Source organism: Triplophysa dalaica, chromosome 6 (genome assembly GCF_015846415.1).
Source record: "Triplophysa dalaica isolate WHDGS20190420 chromosome 6, ASM1584641v1, whole genome shotgun sequence".
Lineage (NCBI taxonomy): Eukaryota > Metazoa > Chordata > Actinopteri > Cypriniformes > Nemacheilidae > Triplophysa > Triplophysa dalaica.
The window spans coordinates 8,682,653-8,710,335 of record NC_079547.1 but is presented as its reverse complement, the minus strand read 5'-3'; the positions used below and the strand labels follow the sequence as shown (position 1 = coordinate 8,710,335).

The 27,683-nt window shown below is 40.3% G+C and overlaps 1 protein-coding gene across 1 annotated transcript in view; it reads right to left on the bottom strand.

Moving 5' to 3' along the window:
* Positions 1-27,683, bottom strand: part of sned1 (sushi, nidogen and EGF-like domains 1) — a 96,212-nt gene that overhangs the window by 4,016 nt on the left and 64,513 nt on the right. The window contains exons 21-27 of the mRNA XM_056749646.1: positions 15,553-15,665; positions 15,200-15,478; positions 14,984-15,116; positions 14,812-14,894; positions 14,407-14,505; positions 13,294-13,381; positions 13,106-13,185 (exon numbers count right to left, since the gene is read on the bottom strand). Of these exons, the coding sequence (XP_056605624.1) occupies positions 13,106-13,185; positions 13,294-13,381; positions 14,407-14,505; positions 14,812-14,894; positions 14,984-15,116; positions 15,200-15,478; positions 15,553-15,665 (875 nt within the window). The remainder of the gene's footprint in view (positions 1-13,105; positions 13,186-13,293; positions 13,382-14,406; positions 14,506-14,811; positions 14,895-14,983; positions 15,117-15,199; positions 15,479-15,552; positions 15,666-27,683) is intronic.

Genomic DNA, 27,683 nt, shown 5'->3' with positions numbered 1-27,683 from the left:
ATTTACACAATGTGCACCACAATGCACATACAAAGCCAATGGCTGTTCTCTCTTCAACACTGCCTGTGCTCCTGAAATTTCCCTGACATATTGGCTGCTCCATCGTAAATCTGACCTCTCAAGCCAGAGATTGGAATATTCAATCTCAGGAGCACATCAATAGCTAGTTTAGCCATCTGCTCACCAGTTGTCCCTAGCACCTCATACAATCCCACAAAGACTTCCTGCGGCACAAGGTCTTGATCCGCATATCTGACAGGCATGTAGCCTGTCAGATACGCCGCCGCCAATCAAATTTCGGTGTTTCTTGTACTGTCGTCGTCCCGGTCGTTGGAATCGATCCAAATAGCAGCGCAAAGATCCAAATAGCAGTTTAAAGGAACTTGCTAAATATTGGTGGGGACAAATTTGTCATCTCAAAATATTGATTGGGACTAGTACCTAGCGTCCCCCCCTAAACCTACGCCCATGGTTGGATGTAAAATGGAACACACAAAGAGGAAGCCGAGAGGAGAGCTTTCCGCCGAGCCCGGGTTCGTCCCGGAGTTAAGTGCTCGCGGGCCGGAGTTATAACGCAAAGACTTAGAGAAACAAACCAGGACTCGTTGGAAAGGTCTCTGCCGTGGCATTCGAACGACGCTGACCACAAGTCGACCCTATGTCGGGAGTCAGGCTCCCGATAGCCGGAACGGTTGAAAAATCTTATCTCCGGGACCCGGTGGCAGTCAGTGTAGCATGGGTTTCGCCAAAAAAAATATTCTCAAGAGTGGATCAGTACCAGCTGTTCACGATCAAGATTCCTCTCCAGAAGAAGTATGTATTACACATCGTGTTTAAATCTCCTTTCTTAAATAATGTGTTTAGCATGTTAACGGATGTTGTGTACAAATTCGCGGCTAAACCTGAGACGTGGTCCAAAGACATGTGTTATATTGTAACGATAGTGGTAATACGCATCCCGCCCATAAATTCAGAAGACTTGTGACCGACATAATTTCTGCAAAGCTTATTCATTAGAAAGAAAGAAAGTTATAGCAGTGTCTTTCTCGGTGAGTTCAGTGTTTTCTCATATATCCTAAATGTGACAATACTTAAAGCAGATAGAAACAGAGTTGTTGCTTGTCTTGATGTCATCCAAAGCACATGTGTAAGCGCTCTACCTCATATGTTGCATTCTGGGAGGGTAGCAGAAGCTTGTTTGCATTTAAAGAGACACACAGAAAAACAGCACGTTTTCCATTGCAGCCACAAATGAACATGTTCAACATATTGTCATGTAAGATATGTGGTGTGTTTTGAGCTGAAACTTTACATGGACATTCTGACTATTTTAACATTGCAGAAAAACCCTGGATTAGCTGCCCTTTAATGTGTAAATGACTTAAGTTTAAATTGATAGAAAGGTAAATGTACCAATAAACAAACAAATTAATCAGTATCTGAATGAATAAATGAATGAAAAAACAGAAATAAATTAGAAATAATAAAAAATCTTCTATCGCTCACTCGTCATGAGTACTCTAGTGAGCCTTGTGAGATGTCATGATGTTACGGGACACTTGTTAGTGTGTGAGACTCTTGCGTCAAATTCCGTAAAAATCCGTAAATCACTCACAGAATTAAGATTTTGCAAATGGCAGAGTGCATTCAAGATATAAAACAATCGATCACTAATAATTTTCTTCTTATAAATACTGATAATACAGGAGTACTACTTATTGGACCTTAAACCCATAAACAGAATATCATGGATTACAATTTGCAGATTGAAGGCTGCACTGTCACACCAGCAGATACAATTTAAGATCTATGTGTTATAGACAACAATCTGTCATTTGAAAATCACATCTCAAATTTGATTAAAAACTGCCTTCTTCCTCCTAAGAAACATTCCAAACTGTGTAATATTCTATGTATTACTGATGCAGAAAAGCTAATTCATGTATTTATGACCTTAAGACTCGACTATTGTAACACACTATATAGTGGTTGTTCTGCATCATCAATAAACAAACTACAGTTAGTTCAGAATGCAGCTGCTGGAGTTCTTATCAGGTCTTGAAAATATGATCAAATAACCCCAATTTTGGTAGAGCATTTCCATACAGTACATGGCACTTAAACTCTTAAATAGCCTCGCTGATACTATGCCAGGTCATTTTACAGACATTTTACTGTCCAGATGTAAAGTATTTGACAGTCAAATGCAGACCTTTTTCCTCCACCGTAAGATTTCATCAGCTGTCACACCAGCAGATACAATTTAAGATCTATGTGTTATAGACAACAATCTGTCATTTGAAAATCACATCTCAAATTTGATTAGAAACTGCCTTCTTCCTCCTAAGAAACATTCCAAACTGTGTAATATTCTATGTATTACTGATGCAGAAAAGCTAATTCATGTATTTATGACCTTAAGACTCGACTATTGTAACACACTATATAGTGGTTGTTCTGCATCATCAATAAACAAACTACAGTTAGTTCAGAATGCAGCTGCTGGAGTTCTTATCAGGTCTTGAAAATATGATCAAATAACCCCAATTTTGTCATCTCTAGACTGGCTACCCATTTAGTACTTCAAATTACTTAAAACTATTAAACGGTCCAAATACTGCCCATCTAACAAATCTTCCACGCGCTACAACCCATCACGCTCTTTAAGATCACAAAACTAAGGACTTTTGATAGTACCTAGGATAACTAAATCTACCAAAGGAGGTAGAGCATTTCCATACAGTACATGGCACTTAAACTCTTAAATAGCCTCGCTGATACTATGCCAGGTCATTTTACAGACATTTTACTGTCCAGATGTAAAGTATTTGACAGTCAAATGCAGACCTTTTTCCTCCACCGTAAGATTTCATCAGCTGTCCTGAACATGGCAGTGTACCTAGCTCCTAGCTCCTGACGCTAAAGCTAATTGATCCCTCAGTCTCCTATATACAACCACAAACTTGAATAGGTATATACAGGCAGCACACATAATAGCAGGGGATTTTAATCATGTATGTGTTTCCTTAATTCTACACGCGGAGAAAGCCTAATTGACAAAGTCTAACTCAACATTAAACATGGTTACAGAGCTATAACATACCCCCATTTGGGTCATCGGACCACATTTTCCCTGTTCATGTTACCATAATATACCCACCATAGGAACCACCCACTGGAAGAACAGTTAAAATATGGCATGCTAGTACCTCCTTACAGTTGTAAGACTGTTTTAACAACACAGTCGGAGTATCTTTCAATCCCAGGACCTTTAGGAGTATACCTCATCTGTATTCTCCTCTATAAAAAATGAAAGAATGAAAAAATAAATTCTACGGGAATGACTCTAATGCCCTGTCTTCATCATCAAGCATGACCTACCAGCATACTGCTTTACCTGGATGAAGGATGGGGTCTACGCCAAATAACTTATTGACCATACTTTACAGTGGTTTTAAATCTGATTACAAAATTGTCTTTTAATTCCTTAACGGAACAATTTTATTTAAATTTTCTTTTTGGTAGAACTGTACAGACAAAGATGGCATGCCAAATTGGATTATACTAATTAAATTGAGGATCACCTCCATAGTAACAACTGGGGGTCCAAAACATCACCAACTACAAAAGTGTTACCCTCACAGTAACGGCACAGGACAATAAAAACAAACCGAATAAGAAACATCTCAGGTCTGTTCTTAAAATAAATCCATAACTCAATGGAATGCCTCTTCTTGTGCAGTAATCCACTTTGTTTTATCAAACTTTCCAATTATTTTCAGTTGGGTATTTGAAATCACTTTATTTGCTTGAACATAACACACACACTAAAAATAGGAATACAAATAAAACCATAAAACCCATACACATACCCAAAGTCCAAAACCCAGAAAGCTAACTCTTACATTCTAACTGTACACAATTCGTTGAATAGTTAACATTTGGCCCAAATACAATGACCTCAGTCTTATCTTTATTTAAGAAGAGAAAGTTTCAGGCCAGCCAGGATTTCACCTTCTCGAAGCATTGGAGGAGCGAAGTGATCGCAGTTGGGTTATTGGTTAATAGGAAGATAGATTTGGGTGCCATCCGCATAAAAGTGGAAAGAAACACCATATTGGCCACGTGTCAGCACAGCGAGGGAGGAGGAGAAATTAACAGGCTTCACTTGAAATTTACGATCAGACAGGTAAGACTGGCACCAAAGTTGGGCCTTGTCTTTGATGCTCACTGACAGATTAAATCGTAAACTAAGAAAGAGTGGTCAATAGTAGGGATGAGCGAGTACAGCATTATCTGTATCTGTATCTGTTAACCATAAGAATTATCTGTATCCGTATCTGTACTCGGACTGGGCGGGGCCTAACCAGGAAGTGGGCAGGATTTAACCCGGAAATTGGGTCGGGTTGTCTTGAGATGGGCGGGGCTTTAACCGGTATGTTATTTTAAGCATGCAATTGATATGGGTTGATCAGAAATTGTTATATTTAATGCTGATTAGAAAAATATTTACATGACAGCATCAGCATTGAGCTTCAGATCAATGGTTTTGATCACGATGACAAACGAACTATATACAGAATAAGTTTTGCAACAATGAATACAACACATGCGGTTGCAATTATGAAGTAAAATGTAATGAACAAGAGTTTTCATCCCAACATAACTTTATTTTTTTAACTTTTAATTAAAAACTGGTTAGAGCCAGCTGACGGTTTAAAAAAGACAGGCAGAGACGCAACGCGAGTCGCATTCTACCAAGCACCACGTCTGAACAAACCCCACGTTTACCAAACTCTACTGGTTAATAAGTAAGTACAACAAACCGAAATAAAAAACAAACCTGAAGCTGAAGAAACCCTAAACGTTAACGGAAAAGACCCGCGAACCTGAGTGAATGAGGGAGAGACGGAGAGAGAGAGCTGCGACCACAGTCAGCAACAAAATACATCTGTATATGTGTAGGAGAGGGGCGCTGTGACTATCACAGAACGCAGACACAGTCAGCTACACAATGAGGATTTTTATTCAATCCGAGCACAGATATTGACTCGTATTACTTGTATAATACTCGTCCTCGGCAAAAGTGCTTTATCCATACCGGATACTCGTTTCAGCCGAGTATCCGGCTCAACTCTAGTCAATAGTATCGAATGCCTCAGATAAGTCAAAAAGAACAAGGGCGACTGGATTCCCAGCGTTAGTTGCGAGGTATATATTGTATCGTTTAATACTCTCAACAAGGCAGACTCGGTTCAGGTCGTGTGAGATGGATGGTAGTGTCCAGGAACCTGAATGATTTGAAAGCTTCCACAGGCCTATGAAGAAAGGGAAGGGGAGGGAGTGATGGGGAAGGAGAACACACTTTACAGGTGTGAGGGATTTTGCTCTGACTAGGATTGCACATAATTTCTTTGTTCTTTTTGTAGAATGACAATAAAGATTCTGATTCTATTCTGAATGCATGTGACCTGATGATTAACTGTAAAGTTTCACCATTATCAGAGTGATAGTTATGCAAATCCACTCTCAAGTTCTTTTGGCGTCCATTCGCTTAAACAGTTGCATGTAAGGCAAATTCTAGTAGAGTTAAAGCTGTTAGGCACTAATTCAGAACTCAAGTGACCCAACAATGCTTCTGCTTCAGTCGGAATTTCAAATTGGAATTTGTTATTCGGCGGGGCACTGTGGGGGATTTTGAGGGGTGCGTATGCTAAATTTATAATCTTATTAAAGGTGAGATTGCCCTCTGCTATGAACAATAAAATTATAGGTGTTATCTGCGGGGACGCGATTAATGTACGACTGTGAGTTGGGTTACTACGTTGCATTGAGATCAGTTTTCCAGAATTATGAATTTAAGTGTATACACTGAGAAAAATATATATATATATATATATATATTAGGGGTGTAACGATACGTGTATTCGTACCAAACCGTCACAGGCAACATTCCAAATATAGTCATCATTCCTATGGCCACTCCCTTTGAAGGAACGAGCCCTCTGAGTTTAGACTTTGGAGTGAACAAGGCATTTGCATGCCTTGTGCATATGTTTGGAATGTACTTGGCAAAGGAAGCAAAGTTATTTCCTCATTTTATATAAAATGTATGTTTATTTGCAAACAGTTAGGTTTTATACTTAAATTATGCCATTAAACACTTGTTTATTTGCAGGCGGGAACAAAGTCTTGTGGTGCCATCCCAAAAAGGTAAAAAATCTCTCTCGCGCACCTTCTCCGGATCTGTTCCACCTATGTGGAATGATCTGCCTGCTGCTACAAGATCTGCAGATTCTTTAGCCATCTTTAAGAAATGTCTGAAAACACAGCTCTTCCATCAACATCTGACTGATCGGTTCTAACTCTATTTTCTTCTCTACTCTTTAAAGAAAAGAAAAATGAATGAATGGTTCTGCATACTGTGTTGGGTTATATGAGACCAGCACTCTTTTTTTTGATTGCATTTATGCTTTTGTTGTACTTATGCTGTCCCAATTGCTTCTATTGCCTACCCCACCTGTAAGTCCCATCCATCCATTTTCTACCGCTTATCCGAACTACCTCGGGTCACAGGGAGCCTGCGCCTATCTCAGGAGTCATCGGGCATCAAGGCAGGATACACCCTGGATGGAGTGCCAACCCATCGCAGGGCACACACACTCACTCATTCACTCACGCACTCATTCACTCACGCACTCACGCACTCACGCACTCACGCACTCACGCACGCACGCACGCACGCACTCACACCCTACGGACAATTTTTTCCAGAGATGTCAATCAACCTACCATGCATGTCTTTGGACCAGGGGAGGAAACCGGAGTACCCGGAGGACACCACCGAGGCACGGGGAGAACATGCAAACTCCACACACACACAAGTCGGAAGCGGGAATCGAACCCCCAACCCTGGAGGTGTGAGGCGAACGTGCTAACCACTAAGCCACCGTGCCCCCCACCTGTAAGTCGCTTTGGATAAAAGCTTCTGCTAAATGACTAAATGTAAATGTAAATGTAGGTTAATGGTTGTCTGGCTTGCCTTGAAGAGATTTCAGCCTCTAATTCAGGACACGCATGGGCAGGTCCACTCAGAAAGCATGGCTGGCATACATTAATCCCCAGGGTTGCATAATCTCACGGCAGATGTCAAAATTTGCGTGACATCTCCTCTTTTGCAGTCAGCAGATGGCGAAGTCCCTGCAAGACACAAACATCACGGGGACGACCTCAATGGGACAGCCCATGCACTCCGCGGAGAGTGGTGAGCCCATCCCCGTGCAGTCCAGCTCATTTACTTTCCTTCCTTCAGGAGACCTGGTCATCCGGTTCCTAAGGGGCGCGAGGAGGTTGAATCCACCTTGACTGAGCTCTGTACCTTCTTGGGACCTCACTGCGGTCCTCAAAGTTCTTAAAAGGGCCTTGTTTGAGCCCCTGGAACAGCCAGTCTGCCTCATTTCATGATGAAGATGGCTCTCCTGGTAGCGTTCGCTTCCATCAAGAGGGTAGGTGACCTGCGGGCACTCTCTGTGTCCACTGAGTGTCTCGAGTTCAGGCTGGGAGACTCTCATATGGTTGTGAGAGCTATGTGCTATATTCATAACGTTCCCACCACTCCCTTCAGGGACCAAGTGGTGAACCTGCATGCGCTGGGGAGGAAGACCTGACCTCTACCGCGTTGTGAGTGTCCAAACAGAGACTGGCGCACCGGATCGCTGACGCCATTACTATGGCTTACCGATCTCAAGATCTCACGTGCCCAATTGCAGTGAGAGCTCACTACACTCGACTGGCCCAGACACATTTACACTCCTAGGGTCGGGAAGTCGAAAAGTTTAATGAAAGACACGTTCTCCTGCAGTACACGTCGATCGGTCTGCGCAGCGCTGCTTGATGTCTAACAAAATGTTTTTTCTTACTGTGACAGCCAAAGAATTTAAGTAGACTCATGCCCGTCATGCATTCAAATCTGAACTCTGGCGAGGTTGGCAGTGTGCCTGATCAACAAACAAACAAAAATATTCAAACATTTTCTAAACTAACAAACAGTTATATAGAAATGAAACTAAACACAATTAACCATTAAAAACAAAACTAAACTATTTCAATGACCAAAACAGTTTAAACAGTCTCATTCACAAATTGATCTTTTGCCGCTATATCTTCTAATATCTTTATCTGGTGCCAAACGCACTTCATTTTAACCCTTTCCGCTCCGCGTATGCTGCTTCTCCCGCCAAAGATGCGGCACATGAAGGCCAGCAGAAACAATCTTATTTTAACAACAGTATTTAACAGCAGTATTTAACAGCAGACGCGCAGAGCAGGTAAATGGACACAACAGTAAACAAAATGCAGCAATATTAAAGTATTTGTATCTATCAGTCTATTTACCTACTGTTTGTTATAGGTCGCCAACCTTTCAACAATATTTGTGATATTTTATGAACCATAACTTTTTTATTTACATCGGGCGTCCAGCACCACCGCATAGCAACGCGAGGAAGAGCCTCTCGGCTGAGCTGAGGACCGCTCCTGGTGCTTCCATCTCTGTTCTCCTGTCTCGTCGGTGCATACAACTAGGGGCTGCGGACGCCAAGACTGGCTTCACGGGGGGGAGGAAGCACAGTCTTGGTGGTATCCCCCGGCCTGTGAGGGGGATGGGGGTATGTAACGAGGAAGGCGGGTCAAGAGCCGCGAGGAGAGCCCGATGGCGTGAGTGATAGTTGGAATCAGCCGTGCGCACACCGGTCCCGCATATCTCATGGAGGTGATCAGGAGCATAAGAGGCCGAGCGACAGGACGAGAGAGGACCGGGCCCGGACATTTTTAAGTTTTTATTTATGTTCTTATGGCCGGCAGTCGACTGTGAAATTTTTAAAAATGGCTGGGGAATTAACTAGACCAAAGGCATGACCAAGTATTCGTAATGTCCAGAGGGGGCATGAAAGCGGTTTTCCATTCATTGCTAATGAACATGTTTCCGGTTCCTGATTGCATCGCTGCTGGCGGCTAGTTTGTATCCTCTGACACTTGCTTCACCTCACATTTGTTCTTGGTCTTAATATTAGTGTATTTTACTATCGTTACCTATCACTGTCGTTGACGAATTATTTATAACTTTACATTCTAAACCTATATTAATTGAAACGCAACGCCGCTAGCATAGTATTAGCGTGTTAGCTTGCATTCTGTTTATAGTGTGGAATATCATCTCCCCATATTTGTCTTGTGTGCTAACTGTTTCTCTTTTTAAGCGTATATACTAAGACTCATCAAGCAACCTTGGTAAATTAGGATTGCACTTCATACCCGGTGAGTCATGGCTTCTATTCCTATTGTTGTTACTTGCACCTCATGTCATATGTTTAGCTTAGCCTTCTCTATCAGCGGCAAGGGTTTTACATGCGATAAATGCAGGGAAGTAGTTAGGCTGACGGAGAAGATCTTAGAATTAGAGTCTCGCATCCAATCTTTATTTGAGGATAATAAGAGTGTTAGGACCGTAGAAAACACTTTGGATGCGAGCAATGTTAGCGCAGACAGCTCGGTTCCGGTTGAAAATCCCCTGCAGCTGGGAAACTTTGTGACCGTGAGACGGCATAGTCGCAAGACAAAACATCACTCAACCGCTCCGATTAAAGTCTCGAACAGGTTTGCCCGGCTCAGTGACGCACCGACTGAGAAACCTGCTTAAAGTGCCCTATTGATCGGTGATTCTATTGTCCGGAACGTTAACATAGAGGCACCAGCCACCATAGTCAAATGTTTACCGGGAGCCAGAGCGCCTGACATCAAGTCAAATTTAAATGTGCTGGCTAAGACTAATCGTAAATTCAGTAAGATTGTTATTCACGTCGGCACAAATGATGTTTGACTCTGTCAATCGGAGATCACTAAAGATAATATTAAAGAGGTGTGTGTTCGCAAGCACGATGTCAGACACTGTAATATTCTCTGGCGCCCTCACTGCTTACCGTGGTGATGAGATTTATAGCAGATTATCATCATTAAATGGCTGGTTGTCTGAGTGGTGCCTGCAGAACAATATAGATTTTATAAATATCTGGAAGAGTTTTGAGGGCAGACCTGACCTGTTGAAACGAGATGGTCTCCATCCCTCCTGGGATGGGGTTTCCCTCCTCTCTAGAAATTTGGCAAACAGACTTAATAATGCTAAAGACTGACTACCTGGGGCCCAGGTCAGGAAGGAGACAGAATGGCTTAACCAACTGTCTGCTTGCCGTCTCACGTTACAGAATACACAAAATATGCAACATGTAATAATCCCTTCTCACAAACAACATAATATAGAGACTGTGTCTGTCCCTCCATACTTTAGATTTAATACTTTCCTATGGTATAAATGTGGACAATGTTAAAATCGTTCAGCAGAGTGAAGACATTTCGGATCATTATCTGATATTATATTTGCTTCACTGGCCTATGGCTGCAAATCAAACTCCTTGTTACAAATGTGGTAGAGCGATTACTTCAACTACCAAAGATAAGTTTCTCGACAATCTGCCTGAATTATCTTAAATGTCTAGCATGACTAAAAATTATGACGATCTTGACATTACTATTGAAAATTTTAACTCTACCTTCTCGGAAACATTAGACACAGTTGCTTCCAGTCTGGATTTCGAGGATGTCACAGTACAGAGACTGCTTTGATCAGAGTTACAAATGATCTGCTTTTAGCGTCTGATCGTGGCTGTATTTCGTTATTGGTGCTGCTAGACCATAGTGCTGCATTTGACACCATTGACCACAGCATACTCCTACACAGACTCAAAAAGTGCGTCGGCATTAATGGAATAGCATTGAAATGGTTTAAGTCTTATTTACAGTACGATGTACCACAGGGCTCAGTCTTAGGGCCTCTCCTCTTCGCATTATATATGCTACCTCTAGGAGATATAATAAAGCGACACGGAATTAGCTTGCACTGTTATGCTGATGATACTCAACTTTATATTTCCTCGAAGCCTCATCAAACCCAGCAGTTCCATCGAATAAAGGACTTCATAGTTGATTAAAAGAACTGGATGAGTAACAATTTTTTACTACTGAACTCGGACAAAACAGAAGTGTTACTTACTGAACCAAAAACCGCCATACGTAACAACCAAGAATACTGCTTAACTATTGATGGATGCTCCATAAAATCCTCGTCGTCAGCTAAGAATCTTTGCGTTGTATTTGATAGTAATCTGTCATTTGAGAGCCATGTTGCCAACACCTGTAAAATTGTATTTTTCCAGCATATAACCCCGGTTCTGTCAACCTTGCACTGGTTACCTATGAAGCATCGCATTAACTTTAAGATCTTGCTTATTACCTATAAAGCCCTACATGGTCTAGCGCCGCAGTATTTGAATGAACTTCTATTGTATCACAATCCTCCACGTGCTTTACGCTCTAAGGCGTCCTGTCAGTTAGTAATACCTAGAATTTAAAACTTTTCTTATCTAGCGCCTAAACTTTGTAATACTCTTCCCTGCACTGTCCGGGAGGCAGACAGACTCTGTCAGTTTAAATCTAGACTAAAGACGCATCTTTTTAATCTTGCATACACTACACTTCCATAATATTAATCCTCAAAGGATTTAGGCTGCATTATTTAGATCAACCGGAACCAGGAACACATCCAACAAAAAATGATGAACTTGTTGCATCAAAGAGTGCAGAACAGTACTCTACTCTCAGCCAGTCTCGTCTTTTTGTTCCAAGGTTACCGCAGGATGCAGTTCATGCCCAGACCTGATGGCAGAGCTGAGAATGGGAAGCGATGAGCGGACAAGAGCTGAGATGATAGAGCTGGATAAAGGACGCGGCGACTTGACACGATTTTTCTACAACACTTCAAATGCTATTAGATTGTTAATGATAATCTTAAATCTATAATTTACCTTATTCGTAAGTTTATTTTATTTTTTATTTAGCCTTGTTGTGCAAGCAATGTTGAGCTTGTGCAGAGGCAGCAGCTTTTGCCAGAGGGGAAGAGGAATCCCCTTGTTGGGCCTGGGTTCTCCTGAGTTTTTTTTTCTCGGTTGGAGTTTTGGGTTCCTCGCCACCGTTTGCATATTGTTTTGCACTATTTGCCTGGCAGGGGGGGCTGCTTTAGAATTTAGAAGTTAAACATAATTAATATTGCATATACAAATTTATAGTCCGTTTAATATTTGACCTGTGGTTCTCTCTCCTTTATCCCAAATGTGTGCTTTCACTGTGCGTGCCTGCGAGTGTGTTTGCGTGTGTGCGTCTATGCCACTGGATGTGGTGATGTGCCATTTATTATACAGTAACACATTTGAAAAGTAAGCCAAGAAAGAGCCACAGTACATGAGCGTGTAATAGAAAGTGACAAGGAAAGACCTATTTAAAATCTTACAGCAACCATCACATTTATATTCTTATTTCTAGAACCTCAATATCTATTTCAATTCAACACAATTCTAGTTTAATTGAATATTTACCCTGACTGCATATATTTATAATTAGTCTGCATACAAATTGTCTATTTACAGGCTGGTTTGAGAATTTCCTTAACTTTTTATTATCTCCTAGAAATATACATTTGACTCATCATATACTGTACAGTATATACTGTATAAGGGAATGACTTGAAACCAGTTTGGTTAAAGCTGATTGAAAAGCTATGGAAATTTAGATCTGTAATCTTGTGTGGTGAAAAGAAAAGCAAAATACACAAAACTTGTTCAAAGTGTAAATTGGATTGGCTACAACAGCAGAAATTACTGCTTGAGTTATAGTTATTTAAGCCAAGAACAGAAAAATGGGGCTTCAGTCAGCACACAGTACAGTGAAACTTGTATGTCAACAGCCTGAATCCATGGACTTACTCCGCTTTGTGTCAACAGTGCATGAGTTGGGAAAAGGGTGTAGTAGCTGACAAAGCTGCAGAAATTACGTAATACATAATTTTAATAGTGGGGACCTAATCAGGATTAGTATAGTGTTCCTAACATCGAGACAGAATAAGTATTATTAAAGTCTTCCTGTTTGTAAAGCTACCTAACACAGTTTTCACACTATCATCTACTCAAAATCGATTACAGTTAGTATATCTTCTACTTACTTGGAGTTTTTGTTGGGAGCAAAGGCTCACAGATCTCCCTAAAACAAACATCCTGCTGAACTTTATATGTTCTTTTGTACCTGATAGGTAAAAACAAGCACTCGTTACATCGAATGGATTAGAAAAAAATAATTAGGACATTATAGACCCATAGTGAAGACTGCTGCATTGTTTACACTGACACTTACAAATAATGGCAGACACCATCTTCCCACACAGGCACGCTCTTTGTTTCAGAGTAAAGCCGAGTACATGGATGAGACAAACGCTGGCAATCTGTGTGCAACAGAAACAAAACCATAATTTTTTTTAAATATATTATAGTAGACTTTCCTCTTTTAAAATACAAATAACTGGTGCTGAAAATGAGAGATAAGAAAACACAAAATAATCAATTACTGTAAGTGGCATTGATAGAATTTTCATTGATGTGTGTTTGCATGCATGCTTAACAAATATGGTCATACAAACATTACTACCCATAAAATCAGTGGCACAGTTACAGCTAAATAACTTGTTCATCTGAACACATGTCCCACCATTTTGGCAGGCTTGAGCTCTGCAGTCTTTGGATGAATCTCCATTAAAAAAGTTGTTTTAATACAAAGTCAAACACAAATACTTTTCAGCCTGAAGCTTAAAACACTGGCAAGAGTTGTCCATTTTTTACTGTACTCCAAAATCTACATTACATACAAATAAACATGCAATTGTTTATATGTTATATTCATTGTGTCACATTTCTGTTCCTTGCCACCAGAGGTCGCCACACACCACACTGAGTGTTTCACCCTGGACTCCATTTCCCAAGATCCCCTCTGATTACACCTTCACCTGTTGCTTATCACCCAATCACTATATAAACCACATTCACTCCATTACATACTGCTCAGTATTGTTTGTCCCACAGCATTACCTAGCGGTTCCTCGGTCTATGTATACTCGTGCCTTGACCTGTGCCTGGATCTTGTTTTATGATGTTTATGTTTGGTGCCTGTCTTATCGTTTGACTGTCTTTTGGATTGTGACTCGGAATAACCCTTGATAAAGCTGCTTTTGGATCTGGATCTGACCCTGCCTTCCTTACCCTTTTGTTGCACGTTAGTTAAATTGTTTTTCAGCTGATACTGTGTATATTTTGAAATCCTAAGGAAAAAAGTAACTCTGTTTTTTCCTCCGCTGGTATCAGTTATAGAATACAAATACCAACTGAATTATATTTTATTGAATGAAAAAGCTAAATAAAATAATAATCACATTCTATCTATATTTCAAAGAAACTTTACTGAAACATCTCCTACCAGTTTTATTCTTTGTTACTTCTTCTGGAATTTCAAAAGCTAGACTGATCTTGTTGGTGGTTTTCTCCAGCTTTTCCAATCTAATTGGAGGGTCTGGCTCTGCTTAAAAAAAACATGTCAAGCAGTTAATAATCAAGTTGAATAACATACATTTATGGATTTAACAGACGTTTAAAATCTGTGGCAACAAGAGCAGTCTCTTTGGATAAAAGCGTCTGCTAAATGATTAAATGTAAATGTAATGTAAAGAGCAAAAGCAAAAGTTATGTATTAAAATGGTTGTAAATTAACAATTGAATATGAGTAAACCAGATGATGTGATTACAATTTTATATGATTTAAACCAAAATCAATATTATTTAAAAACAATGCATTCTACATTTCGAGATTAAAATGATTACAGACTTGTACGGTGTCTGATGGTTTTATGTGGAAGGCTGGTAAATTTGGCTGTAATCCTTCCCCTACCATCAATAAGCTCTGTGTATCTGAGGGGAAAAACACAAATAACTGATTATACAAAAAGGGTTTTAATATCAAAGCAATGATTACGGTACTTTACTGTAAAGTATTGTACTTTAATGGATCCTCGAAGGGTTCTGTGTTGTCAACTGTGCCTCCATCTTTAATTTGTGTCCAAATCTGTCCGACCCGATAATTCTGTCCTGCCTGAACTCTGTCACCGCTACTTTGGTCCTTTAAAATTGGTACTGTGCAATAGAAGATACACAGACAGGTCACCACCGCGACAACATCATAGAGAAGTAAGTATTATTGATTAATGGTGACTCACATGTGGTGAAGGCTAGATGTTGAGGAATACTTTCAATGTTGTCCTTGCCTGTTTTGTGTACAGAGGTCAGGGCTACATGGCAATGCTGTCCTGGAGCAAGGTCACGAAGGGTATATGTCCCTAAGCTTCCATCTGGCAGATACCGGCTACGAATTGAGAGGCCTTGAGTAATATTTACAATGAAACCATCTGGAAGACTTTGAGGATGACGGTCCCATGTGACCCGGGCCGAGGTAGCTGTGATACTGGAGAGGGAAAGATTCTGAGGAGGGAGGGGTCCTGATGGAGGGGACAGGAAAGTGGTGTTATGACAGATGCATGTGTTTATAACACAAAGCTAGAGAAATACTTACTAGTCCAAAAGTGGAGTGGCCCAGCAGATTTGCTGGTTGATGGCAGGTCTTCAGGGTGCAAACCACTTTGTGTAACTACGTCTACTGTGTACATCTGACCTGGGAGCAGTGTGCTGTGGGTTACAAACAACAAATCAATAACATGTTTGTTTGTTTTGTGTTCTTTTAACCTCTATTAACTATAACAAAATATTCACACTTTCCCAACTTTATTGTATGCGTTAACTGTCATTAGTTTTTCCTAAAAAAAATCATCATTAAATCACTAAAAACAAATACAATACACCTGCTATAATGCATGCACATGCGGAAGAAGGCTCGATAGACAAAGATAATACAATATCATATCTTTTAATGGTAATCCAAGAAGACAATATGGGAGTGAGTAGGTGAAGTGAAGGACCAATGTGTTTCTATGGGTTTGTGGAATGACAACACCCAGAACCCGGGAACACCAGGGATAATGGTTGATGGACCGTCAGGCTGTTCGGGGCAGACAGGCAGTTTGAGGCAGATGGGAAGTTCAAAAGATGGTGGTAATAGACAAGGTAAATCATAATATAAATACTCGCTCCTGGTCGGACGTGCTGTGAGGCTCTGACTCCGGGGCAATCCTCAGCTCAGATGCTCCTGATGGGTCAATGATTGTGACAGGCTCTGGCTCTCACTCAGTGGTCGGCTCAGGCAATTGCTCCAAAGAGTGGGTTGGTGTGGGGCGGGGCTCTGGGTTCGGAGAGGGACTGATGGTGCTGGTGAGTAATAACTTGCCGCTCAATCACTCCACAAACTCGGCAGAACTTCCCTGAGGACCATCTCCTGTCAACTGCGCACTGCATGCCCTGAAAAAGGTGCAGAGGCAGTAGTCCGTGTAGTGGGTAAGGTTGGCGATTTCCACAAAGAGTCTCATATGGTCTTCGAGAGAGAAATTCCTCTGATCCAGCATGAGGAGAAGGACGGCTGGGTGATCCATAACGAAAAAACTGTCAAACATAAAGACGACGCTCACAATACATTTTGGTCTGATATTCAACAAGTGCTCGTCCAGAAGAAGGCTGGGTAGATAAAGACAATCCAATATAATAAATTTGAATGGTCACCCAAAAAGAAGACAATATGGCATGGAACACATGCAGCACAACATAAACACATACTCACTTCATTCACTCATTGTCTGGTATTGTGAGTATATAAAGAGTGCAATAATGTGTATTAGGAAGTAAATGTTTACAGGGAGTAAATCATACTCCACTGCAGTATAACAGTAGTGGGCTATATTATAATAAAATTGGGGTTAATGTGCAGGAGGTCCCATCTGCGAATATATCAGACGAAGAAGTTTTAATATCAACCGACTACATTGAATCATTATAGCAGCCTATAGAATGAAAATTCATTTTATCCATCTTTGCAAACAAATCTTTGTATTCTTTCATACACAATATGCTTTATTTTTGTAGGATTAGACCAATGTAACTCTTTGTATACTGGTGTAAGTCAGGCATTGTTGAACCTTCTCCAAATTGTTCAAAATGCTGCTGCTAGACTTTTAACTGATGCCAGAAAAAAGGAGTTTATAACACTGTTTTTAATCTTACTTCACTGGCTGCATGTGCAATAAAGAAATCAACTGAAATTGTTGATTCTAGTTTTCAAAGCTCCTCACAATCTTGTTCAGCCTTATTTAATAGATCTTCTACATGTACATAAATCTCTTAGATTTATTTTATATCTCAATCAGATGATCTTGGAGATTCCTAGGACTAGATTAAAGTCAAGCGGCGATCGAGCCTTTGCAGTTGCAGCCCCTAAGCTTTGGAACAACTTGCCTCTCCATCTGAGGTTATCCCCATCCTTAGGCTTTTTTAAGAAACATGTGGACCTGCTTTTACTGGAAGGGGTGTTTGGGTCTATAGGCTAATTCCAGCCAGATGCTTATTTCATTGGTGATGTGTGAGAATGTGGTTTTAGTTGTTTATATGCATTGTTTCTGCTTTTGTTTTTACTGTAAAGCTCATTGGTCAACTTTATATTGTGTTTAATTGTGCTATATAAATTAATACAACTAAAAAAAACATGGACAATCTATCATATATCAAGATATGCATTCTCAATTATGAGTTATTTATTTAACTCTTTCACCGCCATTGACGAGTTATCTCGTCATTTAAAAAAAAAAAGTTCCCAGCCAAAGACAAGCTTTTACGGCAATCAGAGTTTGTACTGTTGTACAGCAGGTGGCGCTATTACACACCTTTGGGAAAAAGTACAGAATCCCTAGAACGTATATGTTTTAGCGGTTTGTAATGATTGTTCTGAGTGGAATTTGGGCGGAATCTTTGACAAAAAAACGTTAATTATCTCAGCTGTTTAATCAAAGTGATGCATTTTTGAAGAAACCTACCCACATCTACGGAGTGATAAAAAACGAACAAATGAAGATAGAAGAATACGGTTCTGTTGATTAAAAGCTGAGACTCTGTTCTTTCATTTGATATATTGTTTGTCCATATATTCTTTACAGAAAATGTACTGTGAGCGATTTAAGTTGGGTGAAAATGTAAAAAAAACACTGGCGTAGTCTGGCAACTTTTTTTTTAAAAGGCTGGCGGGGAATGAGTTAATAATAACACAAATGAAAATGTCATGGACAAAAATGATGGGACCCCTTAAACTAAAATTTTGTTGCACAACCTTTAGAGGCAATCACTGCAAGGATTTTTTTTTCTGTAGCTCACAACGAGACTTCCGGAGCAAACATCTCCAGCTGTCTCAGGTTTGATGGGTGCCTTCTCCAGACTGCACGTTTCAGCTTTTTCCATAGATGCTACATAGGATTCAGATCAGGACTCATAGAAGGCCACTTCAGAGTAGTCCAATGTTTTGTAAATATACATTCTTAAAGGATTTTAGCTGTGTGTTTTGGGTCATTATCCTGTTGGAGGACCCATGACCTGCGACTGAGACTGAGCTTTTGACACTGGGCAGTACGTTTTGCTCCAGAATGCCTTGATAGTCGGACTTAGAGGGAAACTCTGAAAAGAGCTTGGGGTGAGCTGGAGCACTCAACGGGTCATGGTATGGGACTGGATGATTCTGCGCCAACAACCCGGTTGATTTGTTTGTTTGCTGCCTGCCCTGACCTATTGCCTGTTTATCTTAGTAAGATTGCATTTTGATCCTCAACCCCTTCAAGTTTCGAAGCAGTTTGTTACACAAATACTGTGTGTGATAAGTTTGTTCTTTTTTTAATCGACTGACAGCACTAAAATAAACCTGTTAAACAAAAAAAATTGTGTATGTTAAATTTCACAATACGAGTGTAATTATTCACAGTTAAGCACACGAAAAGGGTGCGATTAATCGTGATTAAAAATTGTAATCTATTAAAAGCCCTAGTTATAATAACACTATATATACTGTATATATAATATCATAATTGAACCTTTTCAATGTTCTGCATTTAAATACCCCGATGCCGTTCAGGCATTGTCTTGTCCTGTTTTATGAAGCTTCCCACAGGTTTACCTCTGCTATTCTGAGTTTACACACACCTGCATTTAAAGTATTAGACGTAAGGATTTTTAACATCAACCCTGATACTACAGACTATTGTTATCACTTCAAAAGTCCTTATGGACCCACAGCATGTCAGCTGCTGAAGAGTAGGCCTTTAGCATTATCTCATTCTAGCACTTTCAGCAGAACAATAAGAGCAGAGGTTATAGGCCCTAGTTTAATGTCCGTTTAAAATTAACAAATTAATTTTTTTCCCTTTTAATTTGTGTATAATCTGGCTTTAAATGTTTAACTTTTTTTTTAAGAAGTAAAAAAAAATATGCAATAAGCATGTGTAATAAACCATGAAACTTTTTAAAACAATTAAAGAAAATGTGTTAAAAGTATAAGTTCAAAAAACAATATTTCATTATTTCTTTTATAACGTTTTGTCACGTTCTTGCCTAAATCATGCATGCTTGCTGGCCACAGAGTCAGCTGCAGCCTCCCCTGTGCCAGGGGAATGTGGGTACTGTCACGATCCTGCCTCTCTCATTCATGCTTTTCTAGTTTGCGTCAGGATCATGACAGTCCCTCGTGTTTTGAGTTGAAGCACATGGCCATTGTTTATTTTTGGTGTGCCATGTGCTCTCCTGTCTCGTTGTTTCCCCATTAATTATCTTGTCATTGTGTTTGCTATCTTGTGCCGGTTCATTTTGTAACCATTGTACTAACTTGTGTGTGACGTAGTGTTGTGAAGGTCCTTGTGAAGAAGTCAATCTAGTCAAGTTTCGCCCAAGTTTTGTTTAGTCTAGTCAATCTGTTTATTGTATTTTTTCAAGTTTATATTGTTTTACCCCCTTATGGGTTTGTTTTCCACTGTTTTGTTAATTAAACATTTTTAATTAACAAAAGTCTGCGCCTGGGTTTGGTCACCGGTATTCCCTGTCAACGTTTAGTGAGAAAGTCAATGCTTTTTTAATCATGTGAAAAAGGCTCATTAGGCTGTTTAACAACAAGAATACAATATAGTCTGTATTTCTTAAAACATTAAGCAATGTGGGTTAAAAAATTACACAGACCAAGCTTTTTATCCCATGCCAGGTGATAGAGAAACTCGTTAATACAGCAGACAGTTCTATCAGTATATGCATATAGACTTTATATTATTTCATGTGTTGTTGTCACCAAGCTATCTGAGCATGTGAAAGTCGGATCCTTATTCCAACTGTAGAGAAATGTTCCATCTGTCTGTGCAGCAGACTCTGAGACAGATGACTGAAGCGAGTTGATTTGTATTTTTTGTTTTTATTATTTGAATAAATATAATTTCAAACTTTTTTTATCTAAATCAGATGACACTATTCTCTAATCTCAGTTTTAGCCCATTTTCCCATCAATTAGAATTTTGGACAAACCCCTACCCCTTCCTTTAATGCATTGGTTTTTAAATTCTAGTTAAAATACCAGAGTTTATAACCTTAACGTAATTGTATATGTAGCTTTTAGATTATTTATTTTTTATTTAACACGTCATAATAATACATCATTATTAAATTACTTCCCAGCAAACATGCCTGTGAGGACCCACTCTTGGACAGTGTGGGCAGGACAAACCATGTGGGTTAGCCCACATGGGACCCACGTGCCCATACAGGCCCCAATAAGGTTTTTGTGGGCCCCCATGAGGGTTGTAGGCAAACCCAGTGTGGGCAAAGCAGCTTATAAATTAATTTAATTCTTCTATTCTTTATATAAGGTAATATAAAGAGAAAAAACAGCTACTTTTCGATGTGGTTCACAAGCGACGTGACCGTAGTACAGTATTCCCCTAGATAAAAAATGTGGACCGAGTTTTCTGCACTATACACAATAGATAAAAAATATTTTTAATTTATATTCATCAGATTCAGAATCAGAAGTATGTTTACACACACAAGGAATTTGAGATTAGTGCAGAAGAGAGTGTACACATGGTGCAAACATAGGGCAAACATAGATTAAATATACATTAAGATAGAAATAATAAATAATAACAATGCACAATATACAAAAGTGAAGACAAAAAACAACATATAATATTTTTAATGAATTTGCAGATGTGTTATTTACAGGTTCATTGTATTGTTTCTCACAATGTACAGTTTCCAGAGGCTATGTGCAAGTGTGCAATGTGAGCAACAGTGTGTAGTAAGAGCTTTTAATTGTTCAGGCTGAGTATAAACTTCGGGAAAACAGTTCTTGTGTTCGACTGCACTGGTGTCCAGTGCTCTGTAGCGATCTTGGAGGTTGGGTAAGGGGACACCAATGATGCTCTCATCAGTCCTGACTGTCCGTTTTAGTCACTTAATGTCTGATTTGGTAGCTGAACCAAACCAGACGGTTATGGATGAACACAGAAAACACTCGATGAAGGCCGAGAAGAACTGTGTGAGCAGCTCCTGTGGCATGTGGAATTTCTTCAGCTGGCGAAGGAAGTACAATCTCTGCTGGGCTTTATTAGCGATGTAGTCTATGTGAGTGTCCCGTGTCAGGTCCTGAGAGATGGTAGTGCCCAGGAACCTGAATGTCTATACTGTAGCCACAGTGTTTTTCATGATGGTGAGTGGGGGTAGTTCAGTGGGGGGTTCTCCTGAAGTCCAAGATCATCACCACTGTGTTGACCTCCAGGTTGTTGTGATTGCACAGGACAGCCAGCTCTTGACAGCAGACTTGTCTCCATTGTGGATTAGGCCGATGATGGTAGTGTCATCTGCAAATTTCAGGAGCTTGACAGAAGAGTGTTTTGCAGTGCAATTGTTTGTATACAGGGAGAAGAGCAGTTATTTCATGTAATGAAATAATAAATAAAAAGTAAAAACATAAATGAACAAAAATAATAAAAACGGTTAAAAAATGAAACCGAATGTACTTCTGGACCCGCGTTGTTGTTTAATTTCCCGAAGAAGCCGCAAGCGTGAGCACAGCGGACATTCTATGGGCAATGACTTCGCCTCTGAGTTTTTCTGAGGTCAAGTACTTTTTAAAAAGTTTTATTTTAATTTTATATCGTAAAAATCAATGACAATCTGAAGTAATAAGAAAATCTTGAATTACTTAAATTAGGACACATAGTTTGATGTAACAGTTTGTTTCCCTCAGACAATTTTAATAGGAGAATGGATAAGAGCTACTTTTCCATATAAAAACCCAATAAATTATCATTAAATTGACGGGCTGTTTTTCCAGAAAATGTAATCATTATCATGTTTATGTAACACCTGTGGGACCTCATTTGAACGTTTGCGCTAATGGATGGAACCATTCCGCCCACCCCATGTTTGTACCTGGCTTTAAATGATCACATCACAGGCCGATTGGCTTATGACGTAGAAGTAATAAGAGTGTACCCACTCTTTCGCGTTACCTTGAAGTCATCCGCTGATGAGTCTGAGCAGAGTCACATGAAGCTAAACAGAATACAAACCTTACAACAACAGCTATATGCCCAGGAAGAATAAGCAAAAATGGGAAAATCCAAAGACGATTCTCCTGCATCACTTTCCGGTAGGTTCACAAGCCTGTCAGACTAGTTTTGGCTATAATTTTTCATATGCCTGATGTGATTAGGGCTGCGTTTCCCGATAACGCTGTCTCTTAGCGCGCTACGAAAACTCTAAAGGTACACTGTAACACAAGTTATATTTTTCTAAGCGTGTTCCCCGAACTATACCTTATGGGTTTACTTACCTACCTCCCACGTTACAAGGTGCTGTCCATGGCGGGGGTGCTGAATAAATGGATATCGATCGTTCGACAATAAATTATTCACTCTATATAGAGACTGCTTCACTGCGTTGTGTGAAGTAGAGGCATTCTTTTTAAAATAAGCACTTTAGAAATAGTTGAAGTTGCATCGATCAGGACTCAAAGGCTAAAAATAATCCTTCCATGAATATTGTTTAATTGTGAAATGAGTGTGCGAAACCGCAAGCTGCTGCCGAAATGTATAAACCCGCTACTCTAACTGGCAGTATGGTCATTTACATCAAAGGTTCTCAAACTTTGGGTTCTACGGTCACCCAAAGCCACTTGCGGTTGCGGTGCATTAAAACTTTATTCCAGCAACTAACAATTACTTGTATAGTTCACACGTTTATTGTGCTTGGACACTGGATGCGCAAGCGGTGCATTTACGATTTATTAAAACATTAAACATTATTAATCGCACTTACTGTCATGATTCCGCTATCAAGTCATGTTTAATCTTGTTCTTGGAGTGGAGTCATGGCATAGCCTTAGGGTTTTAAGTGAGAAAGACATGTCTTTGTTTATATTTTGGCTTGGCATGCTATTTCTCGTGTCTCGTCTGTGTTTCCCGCCATCTCGTTACCTTGTTACCTTCCCTTTAGTGTTTCATTACCCAAACGTGCCTCTTGGTAATTATACTGTGTTTGTCCCCCTTTAAATAATCCTCGTATTGTCCTGTGCTCGTTCATTGTACATTGTGCTTGTATGCTGTCTGTACATTGTTCCCTGTAAGATCTGTAAAAGTTGTGACTGTTGTTTGAACTCCATGGCCCCTTTTTCCCCTGTCGGCACCTGTGGCGAGTGGGGGAGGATGGGTTCGGGGATGGCGCCTGCTTACTCCTCTGATGTGGAACCCAGCCCGGTCCAGCAGCCGGCACCCAGCGCGGTTCAGCAGCCGGCCCCCAATCCGGTCCAGCAGCCGGCACCCAGCCCGGTCCAGCAGCTGGCCCCCAGCCCGGTCCTGCAGCTGCCAGAGAGCACTGCCCAGCCCCCAGAGAGTGCTGCCCAGCCGGCCATCCAGTCCATGTGTCAGCCGGTGATCCAGCCAGTCCTCCAGTCCGTGTCCAGTCCGGCATTCCAGCCGGTGTCCAGTCCGGCGTTCCAGCCGACGATCCAGTCCGTGATTCCGGTATCATGTCATGTTTATTCTTGTTCGTGGAGCGGAGTCATGGCATAGCCTTAGGGTTTTGTGTTGTTGTTGGCTTGGCATGCTCTTTCTCGTGTCTCGTCCGTGTTTTCCGCCATCTCATTTCCTTGTTACCTTCCCATTAGTGTTTCATTACCCACACCTGCCTCTTGTTAATTATCCTGTGTTTGTCCCTCTTTAAATAATCATTGTGTTCATTGTCCTGTGCTTGTTCATTGTACATTTTGCTTGTATGCTGTGTGTACATAAGATCTGTAAAAGTTGTGACTGTTGTTTCTGAATGTGGATGCCTTTTGCCCAGTTCCTGTTACCCCTGTGTATAGTAAGTGTAGTGTAGTGTTTGTATTAAGTGTTTGTTTTCTTAGTTTAGTCAGTCTGTGTCCTTGTAATATTTAATAGTTTTTCCAGTGTCTGAGCTACAGGAAAGCTATTTCCTGTACGCTATTGGCTCATGGCATGCCTCTTTGAAGATAAACGCTCCATGCACTGTCATTGCTTAAGGCAGTAGTTATTGAGAAATAGCTTTCAGAAAGACATAAATTGTATTACAATTATTTCTTTAGTCATGTAAACATGTTACATAGTCATGTAAACATGTTACATATTTGGTTGGAATGTACAGTTTAACTCACATCATCACTTCTATAATGAGTGGAGGGCAGCGCTGGTTTTCTTTTGGCTGACTTTGTTGCATTTCACGTTATGGAGCAGCTCGTGTTAGCAGATAAGTTAACAGGCCTTTTTAATGTGTTTCGGGGTGTCTTGCCTGCCTTCGTTTTACCAGGGATCGTAAAGTAAAATAAGACGCTTTGTAAACCGCGTGAAGACACATAATATATGTCTGTGTTTGCTAACCCTTCTCCCAGAGACTTCTCTCTACCACTTATATGAGAGAAGCAGCACATGCATGCAAACTGATGTCCGCCAGGTGGGACAAGAATATTTTCGTCTCGTTTTTACTAGTTGACGAAAATGTCAGTATCTTTTTATTACAGTTTTCGTTAACATGCATTCATTTTTATTTAGTTATCGTCTCTGTTTCGTCAGTGAAAATATGTCGCTAACTAATACTTTTCGTCTTTGTTTTCACCAACAAAAATTAACATTGATTGCAAGGTATGGCTAAGAGTGCTCCAGACCAACCTTCTGAACGTATGACTTACAGAAGGTATATTTAACTTAAAACGTTTTGGGAAACACATATTAACGATAAGATACAGCTTAACGTATAACTTAAGAACGACGGAGCCTATGCCATTTACAACTGATATCCAATATCTCCTATAATTTCAGGTATTTAAATGATATTGTGCGTTTTGAACCCTGGGACACAGGTTTAACCTGTTGACAATTACAAGACACAAGGCATGATGGGATATGGAGTCTTTTAAAAAACACAGACAGAAACACTGAGCAACATGGCGCCCTCAGTTGGAGAGCCAAGGTACTAGCAATGGGATGTGACAAAGATATCTGTGGTAAATAGTTATTTTTACATCCGTTTAGTGTGTGTCCAATCCTGCCTAGATGCTGCAGTAGTGGCCGCCGCAAGAGCCAAATTCTCTTTTCAGATGCCCCAGCACTGTCTCTACAACAAGCTCTCTATATCCCCCTAATTCTGTCTTCTTCTCATTCTCTTTCCAGATGCTAACCCGGAGTTGTGCAATACATTTCTGAACTTTTTTAGGAATAAGATAGAGACTTTATACAACTGCATCTCGTGTATGAAGGATGCCCTAAAATATTCTAACTCGGCTGCTAACCACATTAAGCTAGCAAACTTTTATGAAATTGATCTTAACAATCTATTGCAAATAATTCTGTCATTAAAACTGTCTTCTTCCCCAGCTGGTTTTATTCCGACTTGGGGTGGTTGGACCTGCTGTGTTACTGAGTACTGGGGATTTCACTTCTTGCCTTAAGCATTCAATAATAAGGCCATTACTGAAGAAACCAAATCTTGACCCGACCGATATTGGGAATTGTGTGGTTGGTGACAGGTTTCAGGCAGGGTTCAGAGCTCGGCATAGTACTGAAACAGCTCTTCTTAAAGTGTCCAAAGACCTTCTGCTGATGTTAGATTCAGGGAATTCAGGGATCTTAATCTTTTTGGATTTAACAGTGGCTTTTGATACAATCTATCATAATATACTTTTAGATCGCTTACAGCAGCTGTTCTCAATCCTGGTCCTCGCGACCCCCTGCTCTGCATATTTTGTAGGCTTCTCCTACCGCTTCGGAGGTTTGTTTAATACGCCCATAAGAGCCCTGCGAAGTAAACATCACTAGATATTCTGCCATAAATCCCGTTCGAAATGTGGATAATGTTGCGCAAATCTCAAAATTACGGTTAAATTACCCTTCAATCTTCCGTAGTAAGTTTTGTTCTTCGTGTTCTTAAATTAACGTCAGCCGATTTCATGTGTGCAGGGAGTAGAGAGCGATGAACACAGTTCAGGGAACACGTCAATCGGAACGCGGTTCATTCATTAAGCTCTCTTCTAATGAGCTAGAGATTTAAATCAGGTGTGTTAAACAAGAGAGATACACAAAATATGCAGAGCGGTGGGTCGCGAGGACCAGGATTGAGAACCGCTGGTTTACAGGATGAAGTGGGGATTAATGGCACTGCTTTGTGCTGTTTTTCCTCCTACATTACATTAAGGCATTTGGCAGACGCTTTTATCCAAAGCGACTTACATTGCTTTATCCTATACAGTTTTTTACATAGGTATTTGCAATCCCCTGGGATTGAACCCACAACCTTGTGTTGTTAATGCAATGATTTTACCACTGAGCTACAGGAAAGCGTAATAATCCTATCTGTCTAATAGGTCGATTTCAGTCACCATTGGTAACCATTCTTCCCCTTACAGCCCCGGTATTCTGTGGTTTACCTCAAGGGTCAATTCTTAATCCAAAACTCTTCTCCTTATATATGTTACCCTTGGGGTCTATTTTTCGGAAATTTGGGATTACCTTTCACTGCTACGCTGACGACACGCAACTGTATGCCCCGCTAAACCCAGTGGATAAATCCTGCTCCACATTGGTCAAGTGCCTAACTGAAATAAAAGCATGGATGTCGATGAACTTTCTCCACTTGAATAAGTCTAAAACCGAAGTGATTGTGTTTAGACCTTTAAACTCCAATCCACTGATCTCTAATCATCTAGGGTCGCTGTCTCAAAACATTCATCCTCATGCTAAAAACTTGGGTGTTGTTTTTGACTCCGAGAAGAACTGTGTGAAACTGTCCATGAGTAATTTAGAGAAGATCATACATGCTTTTGTATCAACCATGCTGGACTATTGTAATTCTTTGTACTTTTGTCTGCCTCACTCAGCATTAGATGAGCTCGTGCAGTGCAGCTGCCAGATTATTGACTGGATGGAAGAGGAGTTACAGAATAACCCCAATTTAAACTAAATTGCATTGGTTACCGGTGATCCATAGGATTGATTTTAAGGTGTTAGTCTTGATTTTTAAAACTCTTAAATCTTGGACTTGCTCCAGTATATTTGTCAGATTTGATCACCCTCTATAAACCGGGAAGAAATCTACGATTGGCCGATAAAACTACTGCTACAGGTTCCTCCGTCCAGATTAAAGAGGAAGGGAGACCGGGCCTTCTCAATAGCAGGGCCTCGCTTATGGTCCGGACCAAAATACAGAGAGAGGTATGAACTACAAATATGA